Source organism: Marmota monax, unplaced genomic scaffold (genome assembly GCF_021218885.2).
Source record: "Marmota monax isolate L192 unplaced genomic scaffold, Marmota_monax_Labrador192_F-V1.1 WCK01_AAM20220418_F8-fsc00002, whole genome shotgun sequence".
NCBI classification, from domain to species: Eukaryota; Metazoa; Chordata; class Mammalia; order Rodentia; family Sciuridae; genus Marmota; species Marmota monax.
This window is the reverse complement of record NW_026693571.1, coordinates 38,309,923-38,323,754: the sequence shown is the minus strand read 5'-3', so window position 1 is coordinate 38,323,754 and position 13,832 is coordinate 38,309,923. Positions and strand designations below refer to the sequence as shown.

Genomic DNA, 13,832 nt, shown 5'->3' with positions numbered 1-13,832 from the left:
TTACATCTTATTTTATTTACTGTGGTTTTCAAAGTACAGTAAGTCACTCTGAACAACTCTTCAATAGAGAAAGGAGGTTTCATTTCTTGGAAACTGGGTGGTAGCAGGATAGTATTTCTAAGATTCAGGAGTGCATCACTGCAGAGCAGAAGTTCCTGAATTCTGGGGCCTTATCTTGACATTTCAGCCACTCTAAGCAGAGTTTAGTACAAAGCTGGAGAGCAACTGGTAAAGCCATCTTTTGTCCACATCTCTGATCTCTGTCCAGCTGTTACGATCAAAGTGATTTTTTAATTTAATTATTATAAAACCAGTCCATATTCATTGTTGAAAAATAGAAAATACAAGAAGCAAAATAAAAATACCAACCATGTCATGATAGCTAATACTTGGTATTTATTCTTCCAAACGGTGATAATATATGTAACAGATATATGTATATACGTATATACATAGTCCTTTCGGGTACAAAGTTAGGATCATGTTATTCATGTTGTTCTGTAATCTGCTTTTCCTACTCTCATTCACATAAAATATCTTTGCTTGCTAATCCAACACCTGGGGCTAGGGGTATATGGCTCAGTGGTAAAGTGCTTATCTAGCATGTGCAAAGCCCTGGTCTTGACCACCAACATCACATTCCATAGTCCTACAACATCCACCCTCACCCCAATCTTTTTTTGACATTTCCTTAGTGTTAAATTTTTAGGCCATTTTCAATTTTTATTGAAACTACACTCCCAAACACACCTTTTTTAATATTTATTTTTAAATTGTAGGTACAATAAAATTGTACAATACCCTTATTTTATTTTTATGTGGTGCTGAGGATCAAACCCAATGCCTCGTGCATGCTAGGCAAGCGCTCTACCTCTGAGCCACAACTCCAGCCCCCCAAATACACTTCTAATTATTGTCTTTGCATAAATCTCTAGGAGAGGAACTGCAGGTCAAGGTATGTGCAGTATTTAAGATTTTCATGGCCTTTGTCAGGTTATCTTCCTTCCCTAGAAATTGTGTAAAATTTATACTCTCCCAGCACTTCTTTTTAGGGAAATGTCCTTTGCCCACATCCTCTCCAACCCTAGATATTATTATTTTCATTTTTTTTAAGTCTAATAAGTGAAATTGGTACTATATCTTCCTTTTCATTACTTTCATTTACTATTTTATTACTAAGAACAATAAATATGTTTTCCATTAGTTGGTAATTTCAATTTCTTTTGCTCACTTGCTTATTAATAGTCTTTGCTCATATTTAAAATAGGACGATTATCTTTTTATTGGTTTGGGTATTAAGAATAATAATTTTTGTTCTTACAGACTGCAAAAAGTTTATATTTTGTTCTTATTTTATTTACTGTGGTTTTCAAAGTACAGAAATTTTGAGTCTTTAATGCAGATAAATCTATTCTTTCCTAAGATAGCTTTCGACTTACCTGTCATTCTTTCAAACTAATCCCATCCTTTAAGTTATATAAAATTGACCTATTTTTTTTCTGGATTTTTTTTCTCTTTTTAACATTTACACTTATCTGTAATTTTAGCATAACATGTAAGGTACAGTTCTAAGTTTTCCCCCAAGGTTAGCCATCTCCAGACTATTTATTGTATAATCCACTCACCGTGAAATGTTATCTTTATGATATATTAAGTGTTTACATATACTGCTTCTGAATTTTCTATTCTATTTCATTAATAATTCTGATTTGGTTCCAGGTAGACACTGTCTTAATTATTGCCATGCTCCTGACGAACCTCCCTGACACTTCCTACTCCATCTCACGATTGTTCTTTTTTCCTTCTTTTTAGAATCATCTGGCTACTTGTGGGCAGGTATTCTTCTAGATAGGTGCACTGGGATTTTTAAGAGATGAGTTGAATTTAAAATGATAATTTTCACATTGTTGTCTTTCATTCAGGAACACAGTATGCCTCTCCATTCATTCAAATTTCTTATGTTCCCCCAGTAAAAATTTAAGGGCTGGGGGTGAAGCTCAGGGGCAGAACATGTGCTTAGCTTGCACAAGGCCCAGGGTTCCATCAGCAGCATAAATAAATAAATAAATACTTAATTTTTTTTTTATATTACCCCATGCATTCTGTTACTGTTGTTGTTATCTCTGAGTGGTTCATAAAGTGTGTGGCTTTCGTGATAGTATTAACGTTGGAATGTGCTAATAGGTGGCTTTTTTTAGCATAATGAGAACACAGGGTCAGATGGCCATGAGATCAGTCACATCGTGCTGTGTGACTTACCCTTAGTTTTCTTGTTTCATCTCATCTGAAAAATAAAACAAGACAAAACCTAATAATACCATGCACCCCATAGTGTTGTTAGGATGAATAATGAGGGGTGGGGCGTGGCTGAGTGGTACAGCACTTGTTCAGCACAATCGAAGGCCCTGGGTTCAACCCTCGGCACCACACACACATGCGCAGAGAATAAATGAGGAAATGCCGACCTGACACCCAGCCACATGAACTTGTGCTGGTTATTCTTATTTTTCATGTCTTACACTAGTAAATGTTTGTGGGTAAAGCATTAGCTTATCAAAGGCCTTAAGAAACCATCTTCCAAAACATGCTTTAAATATCTAAGGAGAAGCACTTCCTGTGACACTGCTGTTTACTAGGGTGCTTACTGCTGCAGCTCTGTGGACCATGATCAGAGGGACACTGCCCCAAATGGGTACAGGTTGCTTCATCATGGGACATCAGGTCACTCCCAGAGTGTAGCAACTCTCTCTGGTGGTAGGTACAATGGCCATCATCAGGATTGCTAGTGAGCATCAGCCTGGAATCTGGCCCAGCACCTGAGCCTGGAGACATTCTCTCTCATTCTCTCTCTCTCTCTCTCTCTCTCTCTCTCTCTCTCCCTTTTATTTAGTTAGAGGTGTTCCCCTGCTGTCTTTGTGGTTATTTATCGTCATTTTTAACGCCAGCAGATTCTAGAGTTCCCTGTTAAAAATATCTTGGCGAACCGCCACACAATTGCAACAAATAAAATAAGCCATCCTACTTAAAACCCATGGGATTTGCCTCAGTGCTAATGCAGAATGGTTTTAGCAACTTATCTATGACAGTGACATTAATGAGTAATTTGTGTAAGAGTGTTATATAGATATTTTAGGAACATGGAACACCTTTTCCAAAAGCCTATACAGTAATAGGCTGACAAACTGTAATAACAAATTGAGTTGATTAGAAAGTATTGCCGTGTTATCTTTAGGAAGACATTAAACTGGCAAGCTACCAGTTAAACGAGATCCAACTCAAATACCTTGAGTCATAACTGCTCCTTTGTGGCAGTCAGGATCAGATAAGTCATCTTTTTTCTCCTGACCAGTCTATCTTGTAACAGTCCTTCTTTATGACCACAGCTAATGTACCCCATCTCCAAAGACGCCAATAAGCCTCCACTAAACCTTTCTCCTGCTATGAGGCTAACTCCGATTTTGTAGAGTGCACAGTTCACTTTGGCACAAAGTCACATAACAATTAGATCAGGCTCCCTTTCTCATCATCACTATAATGTCCCTTCTCTTTCCCGCAAGAGGCCTGGCTAGGGGCAGTTAGAGATTGTGCTTCTGGCTACCCTTGGAGCCAGGGTTAGAATCAGTCTAGGACACAGAGATCATGTCCACAGCATAGACATAATCTGGGCTGCTATTCAAGCAATGCTGTGGTTTTCAAACTTTAGTACAACCTCCCTCACCCCCCCACCTACCCCACCCCACCCCACATATTTGTACATATGCCCCGCCCCTCAACCCACAGGATAATAAACTGTTACTTTGTATCTCTCACAACACCAAGCTCAGATTTGATGAGGGAAACTTGTTGGCACTTAATACTTGTTGAAATATACTTTTAAATAATTTTTGAGGGACTAAGGAAGGAAAGAGGAAAGAAACTCATTAAAAAATATAAAAAAACAAAAAAACAAAACCAAAAAAACTGGAAGTGCCCTAGAAGATTTACTTGAACAGACAGGCCAATTTTTTTTTTTTTTTTTTTTTGCACAAAACTGCTGTTTTCTCACAATCAGTGGCTAAGTTTCGTTAATGACTACACCCCATGGTGGACATGTCACTCACCAAATACTGTCATGTGTTCCTCTCAAGGTGGCTGGCTTTATTGCTGCTAAGTGTTCTTTTTCTTTAAATCTAGAATTTATCTTTTGATTAATGTAATCCCTTTAATTTTAATTAAGAAAAGAATGAAAATTCCGTTTTAAAAGAAATTCTTCTTTAGATCCAGCTTTATGACAAACTTATATGTGAACATGAACAAGTAACTCAACCCCTTGGAGTTCCAGATTTACTCAGATGATTTCTTTTTTTTTTTTTTTTTTTTTTTTGGTAGGGGATTGAACTCAGGGGTGCTTAACCACTCAACCACATCCCCACCCCTTTTTTGTATTTTATGTAGAGACAGGGTCTCACTGAGTTGCTTAGTGCCTCACTAAGTTGCTGAGATTGGCTTTGAACTTTCGATCCTCTTGTCTTAGTCTCCCAAGCCACCAGGATTATAGATGTGCACCACCACACCTGGCTTCTGATGATTTCATTTTTAACTGGTTGTCTTGGCACAATGAAGACAGTGTCAGGCACGTATTACCCAGGCCAACCTTGAACTTATGGGCTCAAATGATCCTCTTTTCTCAGCCTCCAAAGCAGCAGAGGTTACAGACTTGCACTACTACACCTGGCTTGATCAACAAATATCTTTTGAAAAACTATACAATTGTACTGTTTCAAAAATATACAAAGAGAAGAAATTCACAAATTCTCTATTCAACTAACCTGGACTCTTTCTAAAAATGTGTGTGTGTATGTGTGTGTGTGTGTGTGGCGCTGGGGATTGAACCCAGGGCCTCATGCATGTGAGGCAAGCACTCTATCAACTAAGCTATATATAGCCCTCCAATTTTTTTTTATTAATGAATATTTCATTGTTGAGAGCTTTGGCTTTGGGAATAGGGGGTTATAACCTTGTTTTCTTCTAGAAGTTTAAACAATGAAATATGTTCTTTTCTAAACACTTTAGGTGTCAAACTGTGACTATAGAAATTTAAGAGAGGGGCTGGGGATGTGGCTCAAGTGGTAGCGCGCTTGCCTGGCATGCGTGCGGCCCGGGTTCGATCCTCAGCACCACATACAAACAAAGATGTTGTGTCCGCCGATAACTAAAAAAAAAATAAATATTAAAAAAAAAATTCTCTCTCTCTCTCCCCTCTCTCACTCTCTCTTTTAAAAAAAGAAAGAAATTTAAGAGAACAAAAATTTTTGTTCTAGTTTAAACTTCAACATTGGATGCTTTTTAATTTTTTTATTTGTTCTTTTTAGATATACATGAAGGTAGAGTGTATTTTGACATATTCTACATACGTGAAATATAATTTAGGATCCCATTCTTGTGGTTGTACATGATGTGGAGTTACACTGGTCGTGTATTCATATATGAACAGAGGAAAGTTACGTCTGATTCATTCTACTGTCTTTCCTATTTCCATTCCCTCTCCCTTCCCTTCATTCCCCTTTGTCCCTGAGAAATACTGAAGTTAGCTGGGCATGGTGGTCCACGCTTATAATCCCAGCTATAATCCCAGCTATTCTGGAGGCTGAGGAAGGAGGATCATCACAAGTTCAAAGCCAACCTCAGCAACTTAGGCCCTAAGCAACATAGCAAGGCCCTGTCTCTAAATAAAATATAAAAAGGGATTGGGATGTGGCTCAGTGGTTAAATGCTCCTGGGTTCAATCCCAATACCAATAAATAAATAAATATTGAAGTGACCCATTTTTATAATGCCATTGAATTTAGAAACATGAATAACAGAATAAACAGAATTTTTATTATATAAGAACAGGAATACTGTTAGGTCCTTTCTCTGACTCAGTTCATTTCTTAGGTAACAAGATGTAGGCCTGGGTTATAGAAAACACTATATAAGAGGCTGGGGTTGTGGCTCAGTGGTAGAGTGCTTGCCTAGCATGTGGTTCCATCCAGGGTTTGATCCTTAGCACCACATTAAAAAATATAAATAAACAAAATAAAGGTATGTGTCCACCTACAACTAAAAAAATTTTTAAATGCTATGTAAATGTCTTACTGTTTTTTGTTATTACTGTGCTTTCAAAATTATAAACCCACTTTAATGCACCCAAATCTAATTCTTTCCCTAATCTTCAACATTGTTGCTCAAGTAAAAACCATCACTATGATCAAGAGATAGGCAAGGAAAGAAAATGGGCTCTTGGATAATATTTGTGATTTTTTTTTTTGTCTGTGGTTTTTCATCTAAAGGTGCAGTGACAGAAAAAAACGAAACTTTCAGAAAACTAACTAGAAATACCTCAGAGGAAAAAAAGAGGCTGGCTAGGCCATAAGATCATGATAAAAGGTACTCTACCTTTCCTGTTTGTACCACCATTTGGAAGCATTTGGGAAGGTGTTGTGAGGGTGGGGTAAGCCAATGAGGGAGTGTGTTTTCTATAACGAATTCTAGCAAGCAATCATAATATCAATGGAATAGTTCTGGTTTTTGTTATTGTTAGCAGTGCTTTAAAAAGTCAGCAATGAAATCCTCTTCAATTGTAGGGCTGACCTCTGCCATTGACCTCCTCTGACCTCTATGAACACCACTGACACTAGTCCTTTGTACAATGTAAGGTACAGACCAGGGGAAAATGCTAAGGTGGTAAATGAGAATACAGAATTTCCTCCCTACCCTACAACTCCTTTATTGTGTTTTTCTTTAAAAAAAAAAACAAACATGAAAACCTTAGTATAAATTTCCCATAGTATTGTGTACATATCTGGTCCTTATTAAAACTCCTGTGTTAGGGCTGGGGGTGTAGCTGAGTGACAGAGCTCTTGCCTGGTGTGCATCAGGCCTTGGGTTCCATCCCTAGGACTGGAAGAAAAAAAATCCTATGTTAATTTGGGATTCCATAGCTTAATAAAAAGTTCATCCAATGACAACAAGGGCTGGCCAATGGATAATGGGGAAAGTTCTGAAAGATCTGAGATTATGAGTCCTAACAAAAAAGAAGGGTTAAAGTCTGTACGCAGTGTGGCATAGTAGGTATTGGATGCCCATCAGAGCCATTCCTTTTCCCAGAAGCACAGGGGAGTGCAAGTGTAGCAGAGGTCCTAGGTCAGGGGGGTCTTTGGAGCATCATGGAAGGCTGAACCCTGTAAATGGATTCCAGAGGTCTTCATTTGTTAGGTAAATTTCCACTAAATACAATCTTTATTGACTGTTACCCACTTTCTGAAGCATTAAATTCACCTGTACACTGCTTAATGAAGAGGCAGGATGATTCAGAGAGGTAAATGCCAGCAGGGGACTTTGGGTGACGATGATGTGTCAGCGTAGGCTTATTGATTATAACAAATGCATCACGCATCACATTGGTGGGGGAATGTTGCTAACAGGGCGTTTGCATGTGGGAGGGCAAAGGATGGATGGGAATTCTCTGTACTTTCTGCTCCATTTTGCTATGAACCTAAAACAGCTCTAAAAATATTTAAATAAAAACAGCCAACAGGGGAGGAGAACTACTGCTATGGCATAAAAAGAATTTGTTTCATTTGCATGGTTCTTTAAAACTTACATAGTTGGCCAAGTATGGTGGCACATATCTGTAATCTCAGCGGCTGCAGAGGCAGAGGCAGGAGGATTGTGAGTTCAAAGCCAGCTTCAGCAATTTAGTGAGGCCCTAAGCAACTCAGTGAGACCCTGTCTCTAAACAAGATGTTAAAAAGGGCTGGGGATGTTGCTCAGTAGTTAAGGCCCCTGAGTTCAATCCCCGGTACCAAAACCAAAAACAAACCACCTTACATAATTGTTTCAGTCTCTCACATGATGCTATGAAACTAGAAGAACAGGTGTCTATATTTCCATTTTTTCAAGATGAGGAGATGGACGCTCAAGAGCTAATGAAACTTGACTTGGTGTAAAGAACAAATGAACATAAAAGTCAGGTCTTAAAAACCAGGCCTCTCATTCAAAGTCCAGTGACCACCGTGCTTTTCACCCAGATCTCTGATGATCCACGAGCTTTAGAGGAAAAACTCAAATCTTATTCCTGTTTCATATTGGATAGTCAAAGTAAAGGTTTTATTGATTATCAATGTAAGCAAGACATTGGAAGAAAGAAATGTAAGTAAAATTATGACAGAAAAGAAAGATTATCCAAACTATATGGCGCTAATACCTATCCAGAGCTCTAGACATGGATAGACTTTGCTTTACGATATCATAGACCCCTTTCAGTAATCAGAAAGTGACTGCAGCCCAGAGCCCTGGGACTTGGCTGCTCCTCGTTCTAGAAATGCTGGTACCGGTTTCACAGACAGGGAAAGAGGGGAAGGCCTCACAGCTGTCCTGTGTAGTCCATCCCATGAAAAATAATAATTTCACATAAAGCAGTTCTCCAAACAAGTTAAGGCTTTTTGCCTTACAGGCAGAAATGAACAACCGTTCATTTCAGAGAACAAAATTCTCAGTATTCCAAAGAGCTGATTTTTAAGAAGCTTTCAGCACCACAGAATTCGGTAAGGCTAAGCTGCTTCCATGCTGCCAATAATGTGAAAGAACAAGAGGCAGGTATGTAAAAACCACTGACATTTCACATCATTAGAGAGTACACATCAGTGATGCTATATATAATAAGATATTTACGGAGTTTGGGTGTTGATCTGAGCCCTATACCAGGCATGTGTAGTGGCTCGTTTTTTAGATAAGCTAAAAATATCCCTTTGTAATGTCCTTTGTCATACTCCCTGTGGCGTTATTTTTTTCCCCTTTCTTTCATCTGTTAGTCCCTAGCCTGGAATTTCATTTAAATGAGATAGAATCTTTTTTTGAACCAGCAATGAATCTTAACACAGAAACACCCAGAGAGCTAACCCTGACTTAAATCTACAATAAGAGGTAGACTTTGGTATCAAAGCTGAGGTTTACCAGAATAAGATTATGTTGGTGTGATGTGGAGAGAGAGAGGTGGGATAGTGAATTTTAGGTAACGTTCAGAAAAAAGATCCCAAGGACAAACATCGGACTGCCCCATTAGACTGTCTAGTAAACAGCCTTTGTTCGCAATGCTCTGCCTTCCAGGATGGCCCAGGGACCTGTGACTGTGCTCTGGAAGCATTTACCACGACCTGCACAAGACCGCTTATGATGATGGATGGCAAGGAGGAGGGTGGTATTTATCCAGCATGAAAGCTTTACTCTGTGTCTTCCAACAGAAATGTAGCATTCCCACTGCAGGCTCAAGTTCTCTGCCTTCTGATCATCCACAGATCATCCCTGCCAACAACCTGGTGCCCCTGGAGAGCTCAGCAAAGCTCGCTCACCAAGCCCCCAACTTGCTAAATAATGAATCCTATTTCCTTTTGAGTCCTCCCCACTTCCTGACCAGACAATCCTCTAATCAAAAACACCCAAACAGGGTCATTTCTGTCCTCGTAGAGGATAATATAATTTCAACAAGATCATAGAGTGCTAATAAATTACACCCAAACCCCAATGCACTAAAATTTTCTATCAAGCAGAGCCACCTAGTGGTAGAACGGAATGTATATTTAAAATTTTCCATTTAATTTCTCTCCTGTCATAAGCCAGTCCAGGTGGATTGGATTTTTTTAATTTTTTTTAAGTGCTCCTTTTATTCATTCTTATTTACAGTTACCTGCTTTGAGAATGCCATCTCCATCTGTTGTCCTTACCAAACAGCTATCTATGCAAGGTAAACAACCCTAGAGTTATAATCAGAAATTTTTATGACTAAAACAGAAGCCTCTCTGGAAGAAAATATCAATATTAATTTATTTCTAAAGGTAAAGAGTCATTAGGATGTTTATTTTGTATTTTTCCAAAACAAAATCCACTTCTTTTCTCCATATACATATGACTCCATGTAAATTGCCATAATAAAATTGAGAAGTGCTGCTGGGGTTGTGGCTCAGCGGTAGAGTGCTTGCCTAGCATGTGCGAGGCCCTGGGTTCGATCCTCAGCACCACATAAAAATAAATAAATGAAATAAAGGTGTTGTGTCCCACTACAACTAAAAAGCAAATATTTTTTTAAAAAATTGATAAGTGCAGCCAAGGTGAAGAAAAAGTGCTCCTCTGTGGTTTCTAGTCCCCTTCCTGCCATAAGCATATGACCTGTGGTAGAAATTAGAAGTACCTTGGGTTGTGGTTTGATTCCTTTTCTTCTTTTAAAGTAGGTAAACATTCATAGTCGGCTAGAACAGAACAAAAGCAAACTCATTGTTAGTCATCGAAATTCTATTTTCTATCCCCAAAACTGACACACTTGAGCACAGAAATTGCCTTGATCTGTGTGGTTACCTGTGCAAAAATGATCTCACTCTAGGGAGTTTAGAGGTTAAAAGATTAATGGTGACAAGGCTCCTGAAATGAAAAAAGCACTAATAACGCAGATTCGAGACTTGAGCTTGCCTCTGCCCCTATTGGAAAGGGCGTAATTCATCACTGCTTGGTTTTCATTCCCCGTGGAACCTCTGTGTTGTTCTAAAAGCCAGAATCTGCATCCTTCAGGCTAGACACTGGGATAAAATGGCTGCACCCAGGTCCTGATGAGCATGCAGAATGATTTCAGTCAGACCTCACAGCGAGAAGAGCAGGTGAGGTGAGGAATGGCCACCTTCTTAGAATCAGCCAAATCCTCTTCTATTACACCACCCTTGTTTTTAAGAGAGAAAAAAAAAAAAAAAGAATTCCCCTGGATATACCCCCTTATGTCTCAAAATAACTCTCCACTTTCATTGGCAAATTGATGTCTTTTGGCAGTTTTCTGGTTTTAATGAATGTGAAAGAATTATTATTTGTATTTCACAAAGTCTCAGGTGCGAAAGGAAATAGAACAAAATATTGACAGAGATTGTCATTGGTACTGGAATCCTCCTTTCCACTTTGTTTTTTTTTTTTTTTTTTTGCATTTTCCAAATTCTACTATGTGTGCATACTATAAACAGGAACAATAATATGTAACCACTTTAAGGACAAGGTCAGTGACCTACATCCATCTTCAAATGCTTTATGGGGCCCTTTGTCCCTCAGTATGAAAAATTGTTGGAAATTATACAAGTTATCGAGTGCTTCTAATCTTTTGGAAAGCTCATCTAATTTTAATAACAAATTTCTGGATTTGAGAAAATTCCATTGTAGGGTATTAAATCTGACAGACCCAGGGCGTTTTTCTTAAAGATAAGTTAAAAATACAAATTATATGATATCATAAATAGTGAATTTCATCTGAGCAATTACATCTGAGCATTAAAATAATTTATTGATTTTTAGAGAAAAAATATTGATCATCATTTTAAGACCAATTATTGACTTAATGGGAAGTAAGGAACATATAGTACTCTTACTGCCAGATATCAATTGGAAGTTGTTATATTTTATATTACTACCTATGTAAAAAAAATTAATATTTTTTAGTTATAGTTGGGCACAATACCTTTATTTTTATTTGTTTATTTTTATGTGGTGCTGAGGGTCAAACCCAGCACCTCGCAAGTGCTAGGCGAGCGCTCTTCGGCTAAGCCACAACCCAGCCCCTCTATGTAGAAATTTTTGCAGTGATGGAAGTATCCTAGATTCAGCCTAATACGTAGCCCCCTGGTTACTGATCACTCAAAATGTGATTACTAAAACTAATTTTATTTGATCAATTTGAATAGTCATACATGGCTACCATTTATTGTATTGGACAGCATAGATCTCTGTAAAGTACATTTGATAGAGTTACTCTCATATACAAATCAAAATTATAGATTTCTAAATTCTATTATCCATAAGAAAATGCCAGATGCTTTTCCAGGATAATTTGGTCTCAGATTTCCTTGCTTGGAAAAAAAGACATGGAGCCTGGGGGTGTATCTCAGTGGTAGAGAACTTGTGTAGCATGTGCAAGGCCCTGGTTCCATTCTCAGCACCCCAAAACAGAAAAGGAAAAAAAAAAGAGATGGTTTTCTGCTTGAAAGAGGTCATTTCAACAACTTGTATGCAAATAAAAACAAGTTGCAATAATCCATGTAATAATTATACTGGATATTTAAGGATCTATCAGACCTAAGTTATTATCTACATGCATTAGATAGATAGTAGTATTTGGGCTCTGTCACACTCCAGAATTGATTCAAGTATTTATTTAAAGTTATTGCATCCTTCTATTACTAGAAAAGAAAGCAAAGCTTTTGGTTTCCACCTACCATTTCTATTCATGTTGTTCATCCATTTATCCAGTTCTTCCATCTCTATTTCCATGACAGATGGTGTGTCTTCCTCAAAAATAGGACTAGAGAGAGAGACAGCAAAAGGATTATTGTGGGGTGGCGGGGAGGGTCGTGTGTTGCATTTCATTCTGAGAGTCTAGAACGACAATTCTGATGAAATTGGACTTGATTCAGTGTCTGCCACTCCAGGTTAGCCTGGGGTGACCCTGCTCAAGAGTATTGAGCTCTAACCGGAAGAAATGCGAAACAAACTCACTTCTATCCCTGATCCCAAACGGGAAGGCCCACAGGCCCAGGGAGTGGGCTAGAAAGGGAACCCGGGGGTCTGAAGGTCTGCAGGCCTCCTCAGACCGCGTTTAGTATTTCAACCTTGCTTCATTTCACTTCTCCTTCCTTGGGGTCTTGGATCAGTGCCCCAGATCAAGAGACCACGGTCAAGGGGCAACTTTTATCACCTCTTCCTTCAATTCCCAGGCTTTCCTAACTAGGAGAAATGGAGCTGTTACTTTCAGAAATCCAACTGTCCAGGCTCCCCGGGGCCAGAGCGCATGGCTAAGGTGCAGAAACCCCAAGTGGGTGCAGATGGAGTAGCGGAAGGAAGGACTACCGCCCCAACCACCGCGGAGGCGTGGAACTGGGGAGAGGAAGTGAAGCTACTGGAGGGGTGGGGGAGTCGCCCTAGAACTCGGGTCAGAGTGTCACCTCTGCCTCCCTCCCTCCCTCCCTCCCTCCCCTCCCCCCCATCCTCTTCCCCTTCCCCCTCCTTCTCCCCTCCTCTCCCGCCCTGTCCTTGCTGGTCCCTGCGCAGCGCCAACTTTCTGCTTCTAAGGGCCTCCTTCCGCAACACCAGCTCTAGTATCTTTCCGGGTGATAAATTTGTTAATCAGAATCGATTAACCGACGTCCTTGACATACATCCAGGGTCAGAATATTGAACCACTATGCATTCGACATTGGTAGAAGTCAGAAAAAGAGTCTTTTTCTGAGCAGATGACAATGAAATACAGCAGCTCCCACCCGGTCTTCCGCAGAGACTGCTCAGGGTAAGATCTGGGGACGCGGGCGCACCCCGCCTTGCGCCGCTAGGGGCCGTCCCGGTCCCCGGGGGCCCGGGAAGTAGGAGAACCCTGCAAGGGCATCGGAGCCCAGGAAAAGGCCGAGGGCTCTCATGTCCCCTCCCTAGCTGTTCTCATCCAGGAGCGAGTTGGTTGGAGGAGGTGGGGAGGACTCACACTTTCAAGTTTTCACTTCCCAGTTCATCTAAAAGGGAATAAATATAAAGGTCAAGTTAGTTTTGTCCACCAGCATCAACAGCTGAAGTCTCCTTTACAAAGCAATCCAAAAAAATTTTTAAGTAAATTACGTTTTTAAAAAAATATTTCTTCGATGTTGTGGACCCTTATTTTATTCATATATAAATGCGGTGCTGAGAATCGAACCCAGTGCCTGACACATGCTAGGCAAGCGCTCTACCACTGAGCCCAAACCTAACTCCAGTAAATTCCATTTTTAAAGGAGCAATAATTAACTTCCAGGTTGAACAAGTGC

The 13,832-nt window shown here is 39.5% G+C and overlaps 1 protein-coding gene across 1 annotated transcript in view; it reads right to left on the bottom strand.

The window, feature by feature from the left end:
• Tmem154 (transmembrane protein 154) overlaps nucleotides 1-13,832 on the bottom strand; it is a 43,299-nt gene that overhangs the window by 4,601 nt on the left and 24,866 nt on the right. Inside the window, exons 4-6 of the mRNA XM_046458976.2 lie at nucleotides 13,517-13,544; nucleotides 12,261-12,346; nucleotides 10,208-10,265 (exon numbers count right to left, since the gene is read on the bottom strand). Of these exons, the coding sequence (XP_046314932.1) occupies nucleotides 10,208-10,265; nucleotides 12,261-12,346; nucleotides 13,517-13,544 (172 nt within the window). The remainder of the gene's footprint in view (nucleotides 1-10,207; nucleotides 10,266-12,260; nucleotides 12,347-13,516; nucleotides 13,545-13,832) is intronic.